At 33.1% G+C, this 5131-nt stretch overlaps 1 protein-coding gene across 1 annotated transcript; it reads left to right on the top strand.

Moving 5' to 3' along the window:
* The first annotated feature begins 256 nt into the window (after positions 1–256).
* Positions 257–3576, top strand: LOC107692245 (solute carrier family 35 member E3-like). Its single transcript, XM_016491209.1, has 3 exons — positions 257–421; positions 728–810; positions 3094–3576. Exons 1-3 carry the CDS (start codon positions 302–304, stop codon positions 3278–3280), a joined length of 390 nt encoding a protein of 129 aa, XP_016346695.1. The 5' UTR covers positions 257–301; the 3' UTR covers positions 3281–3576.
* Positions 3577–5131: the final 1555 nt, after the last annotated feature.

The following is a 5131-nucleotide window of genomic DNA, read 5'->3' as shown; positions in this document are numbered from 1 at the left end:
CAAATAAATGCAGCCTTGGTGGGCATAAGATAACTTTTTTCCCCGCAAAAAATGTTAGTGTATGTCTGACATCTATAGAAGTAACTGAATCAACCAAAGATTATCGAGTGTTTTTTTTTTAATATATAAATAAATAATAAAAAAATTCCTTTCATAAATCCTGAGTTGAAATTTCTTACCATAAATTATTTCCCTCATCAATTATTCAGATATTCACACTGCATCCGAATGGTGATTTAATCATTTATTTCTCCTATTATAGTGGGTCGGTGCCAAACAGCATGAGCTTCAGGTGAACTCTATGCAGTTACTGTATTATCAAGCACCCATGTCTTCAGCGTTTCTCTTGGTCCTGGTGCCATTCTTCGAACCCCTTACCGGAGAGGGTGGTATCTTTGGCCCCTGGTCATTTCAGGCCCTGGTAAGAGAGTGAGCGAGAAAGGGACACCTTCTGCACGTATCCAAAGCAATTTCATACATATACAAACACAGTAACAGAGAGCGCCTTGTGTTATTGCTAGGGCTGGGCGATATAGTATATATATATATATATATATAAAAAAGTTCACAAGTTCAGTTTATTGCTCTAAATATTACTATGTGAATGGTTATTGATTTGTTTATTAAATAAATAAGCAAAATGTATTTCCATAGGATTTGGTTTTGAGTATTTAGATGAAATGTACTTTTGAATGGTTGATTCTTGATATTTTTTTGCTTCATCAAGGGCATGGTTCTGCTGTCTGGTGTTATTGCCTTTCTGGTCAATTTGTCCATTTACTGGATCATTGGGAACACGTCTCCTGTTACGTATCCTTTCTGTTATTTCTCTGAAATATCAGTCATTCAGCTGTGGCTATTTCTTTTTTTCTATTTTTGGTGCAGAACACACCCTTTAGACACGCGTCTAAAAACAGTGCTCTCTAAAACATGACTTCATCCGCCATAACCTGAAGACGCTGTGTGCTTCGCTGTGAAAGCGAAACTACTTTGTTTGGTCTTCCAAAAGAGGACGATATCCGCTTCGTCATGCCTAGAGCTGATCCGTGCTGGTCGCTGAGGGAATACAACAGTATGGTGAGGGGCGTAACATTTCCGTCACACGCTTGAGGTATTCGGCCAATCACAACGCACTGGATAGCTGGCCAATCACAGCACACCTCGCTTTTTCAGACCGATGAGCTTTGTAAAAATCGACGCGTTTCAGAAAGGCGGGGCATAGAGGAAAATCAATAATGTACAGTATGTGGAAAATAATGTGTTTTTTTTTTTACTTTAAACCGCATAAACACATTTCATTACACCAAATACACAAAATAATGTTCTTTTTAGCAGCATCATATGACCCCTTTAAATGTGAGATTAGGGCTATAATGCAAGCAAATGTTTGTTTACAGAGACTTGGCAAAGCTTGGCAAATAGTAACATGTAGTTACACACTTATAATAATGAAAGGGAAAGCTGTAAATCAAGGCATTTTTTTTTTAGCCCTAAGCTATACTGAAAACATTTCATGGTTTTGAATACACCCATTGAGTGCGAGTTCAAGAGTGAGACCTTTCTCAAAGTACGCAGTAGAGGGAGCACTTTACTAACATCTGTTTTAAACTGCACTTTTGGGCCACTTATTATTTCTCAACCAAGGGTTTTCAAACTTTTTTTTAAAGCCAAGGATGTGGAAATATGCTAGCTTATGTTCTGTTAGCTGTCTTTCTAAAATATGCTGGCAACTATATAGTTTAATATGTAAAATACCATTTATACTGTATGAAACATAGACAGTGCCATCTCATCATTTTTGCAATGTTTTAACAAATTCAGATACGTTTAATAAGTTTGTGATGACATTCATGTAGAATATTCATGTATCAATATAAATAGAAGTACTGAGTTACAGTTAAGCCAATGCCCAAACTCATGCATCCAACTCACTAATAATTCATGTACATTTAAATTGATGATTTATCCATCAATCAATATAAAAATTAGCATCTGTTATTTTATTAACAGCTTTTTTTTTTTACATAACTCATATCCATAAATCACTATTAAAAACAGCATGTTATTTTGCTAACACATACTTTTTAATATATTTTGAACAGATTAATTAACTTTTTTACATAGTATTTTCATTTTTTAACTTTAACATATTTTAACTTAATTTAAACATTTTTTTTTATATTAACTATTTTGCATATCATATTCGCAAAACTGAGACATCCATAAATCAATATTAAAACTGAACTTATTGTATTAACAGATTATACTTATTTATTTTTAACAGATTTATTAACTTTTTACATATTTGCAAGACTGTTATATCCATAAATTAATATTAAAACTACCGTCTATTATTTTATTAACAGATTATACTTATTTATTTTTAACAGATTTATTCACTTTTTTTACATAGTATTTTCATTTTTTAACTTTAACATATTTATTAACTATTTTGCATATCATATTCGCAAAACTGACACATCCATAAATCAATATTAAAACATAACTTATTGTATTAACAGATTATACTTATTTATTTTTAACATATTTATTAACCGTTTACATATTTGCAAGACTGTTATATCCATAAATTAATATTAAAACTACCGTCTATTATTTTATTAACAGATTATACTTTTATTTTTTTAACAGATTTATTGACTTTTTACACATTCACAAGACTGATATATCCAGAAATATCTTTTATATCCAGAAACATCTGTTATTTTGTTAACAGATTATACTTTTTTTAACAGGTTTATTAACTTTTGCTGCATACTAACAAGACTGACATATCCTTAGATCAATATTAAAACTATCTGTCATTTTATTAACAGATTTTTGTGTGTGTTAAGATTTCTCTTAAATATCATATTCACAAGCCTAACTATAAAACATAAAAATCCTAACTGTAAAATGGTCTAAAGAATATTAACTTTGAGAAAGAATCATAGAAGCTCATTCTGTGTGTGTGTGCCTGACTCATCTCTGAAGCTCAAGTCATGTCCTCAAAGCCTGTTTCTCAAGTGCATGTCATAAGTCTCGAGGAACCTCCAAAAGTCAGACAAGTTCCCTTAACATTTATCCTCACAGCTACAACATGTTTGGACACTTCAAGTTCTGCATCACATTACTGGGTGGGTATGTCCTCTTCCAGGACCCCTTGTCCTTAAATCAAGGTCTGGGCATCCTCTGCACCCTCAGTGGCATCCTGGCATACACCCATTTCAAACTGGCAGAGCAGGAGGAGGGCAAAAGCAAGCTCACACAGAGGCCATAGGCCCACTGATGTGCCAATCAACAAGAAAGCCAGTGTTCAGTGCCTGATTTCTTCAGGAATAGCTAGCGATGGCTCCTGCACAGGAGCGTGAAGACTAACCAAACATAGACTGGAAGGATGTAGGTTTAAGCCATAGAGGCTGAGAACTTTTAATAGCATTTCAATCTTTTCAAGAGTTTAATTTGTGTTCCAAGTATTCAATATTTGCAAATAAACCTGCAAAAATATGCCGTTTGAGAGAAAAACTCTGAAACTGCTGAAGCAGTTTGTGTGTTATTTTATAATGTATTTTTCAAATGGTCTGTACAACAATAAAACATTTTATAGAAAGTAACACAACTGTTTTCTTTTGTCAGATAGTTCAAGAATGGAATGTTATCTTATCTAGTCGAGTCTAAGTCGTGACTTTTAGGACAAGGGTCAGTGCCTATTTGGCAAAAAGACTTGAGTATCTGTGAAATGGAATGTCAATCATTTGTTCAGTTCATGATGAGGGCTTTTCAACTTGTTTTTCTCTTTTGCAATGCACAGCTGAAACATTAGTCACATTCCAAAGTCCTGTCTCCAGTCTAAACTCTAGATGTTTTTCAGCTTTTTTTGTGTGAATATTAGACTCGTCCTAATTTTGAAAAGGAGGTGGTAAACAAAAATACTGCAAATGATGCTGCTTAAAGGGACAGTTCACCCAAAAATGACCTATTTTCTTCCATGGAACATGAAAAAATATAGTTTGAGTATATTCATAAATATGAAAGAATATATTTTTCAAATGTGTTTTATTCTCTGTACAATTAAAGTTGACACCCCTTTAAGATGATCTGAAAGGTTCATGAAAATGATTTCAATCTGGTCTAAACTGTGTCTACATTTATTTACTTATTTATTATATAACATGATTTATTTTTAAAATATATAATAAATACACATTCATATTAATATATGCTATATAACATTAACAAAGTCTGGTGTCAGTAATTTTTTTTAATGATTTTAAAACAGTTTATGTTCACCAAGGCTACATTTCATGCAAAATTATATTGTGAAATAATGACAATATAAAATTTCTGCTTTGTTTTTGAATATATTTTAAAATGTAATTTATTCCTGTGATATCAAAGCTGAATTTCCAGCAGCCATTACTCCAGTCTTCAGAAATCATTCTAAAATGCTGATTTGCTGCTCAAGAAACATGTCTTATTATTATCAGTGTTGCAAACAGTTGTGCTGCTTAATATTTTTGTAGAAAAAAAAAATGATTTGAGAAGGTTCAGAAGAACAGCGTGTATCTGAATTAGAAATTGTGGCATTATAAATGTCTGTTTCTTTTGATCAATTTAAAGCAGCACTATGTAACTTTTAGCGCTCTAGCGGTTAATAAACAGAACTGCACACATCCCGCGGAAGAACATTCCAACCGGAGCTACTTCTCTAAGTTTATGTCTATGGCGATTCACGCAGGTATGTGTTACTCCGCAGCGGTGACGACCTGACCAGGCTACAATAGTCCAAGTATAAGTACTTATTATAAGTGTACCGTAGTGATTCGGAATAAGACAAAAACGCGGTTTGGAAGATGAATTCATGATGTACTCGCTCATTATATACATTTTGCGAATTTTGAACACAGAAAAAGCTACATAGTGCTGCTTTAAAGCATCCTTGCTAAATAAAAGTATGAAGTATTAAAAACATGTAAAAAGGAAAGAAGCCAACAAGTGCCTAAAAACATGGAACTCCTGGTTAATCCCAGGAAGAAGCACCTCCGTGTGTAGAGAGAATGAACAAAGATGTAATCTATATGGCAATTTTTTTTTTATCAAACATCCATGTGTTGTTGCATATGGAATAAGC

This window comes from Sinocyclocheilus anshuiensis, unplaced genomic scaffold, assembly GCF_001515605.1.
Source record: "Sinocyclocheilus anshuiensis isolate Anshui unplaced genomic scaffold, SAMN03320099.WGS_v1.1 scaffold875, whole genome shotgun sequence".
Taxonomy (NCBI): Eukaryota; Metazoa; Chordata; class Actinopteri; order Cypriniformes; family Cyprinidae; genus Sinocyclocheilus; species Sinocyclocheilus anshuiensis.
Note: the sequence above shows the minus strand (reverse complement) of the source record. Positions and strands in the feature narration are given on the sequence as shown.

Coding starts and splice junctions, on each gene's coding strand:
- LOC107692245 (XM_016491209.1), top strand. CDS start 302: ATGCAGTTACTGTATTATCAAGCACCCATGTCTTCAGCGTTTCTCTTG. Junction 422..727: donor CCTGGTCATTTCAGGCCCTG/GTAAGAGAGTGA, acceptor TGCTTCATCAAG/GGCATGGTTCTGCTGTCTGG. Junction 811..3,093: donor GGGAACACGTCTCCTGTTAC/GTATCCTTTCTG, acceptor TTATCCTCACAG/CTACAACATGTTTGGACACT.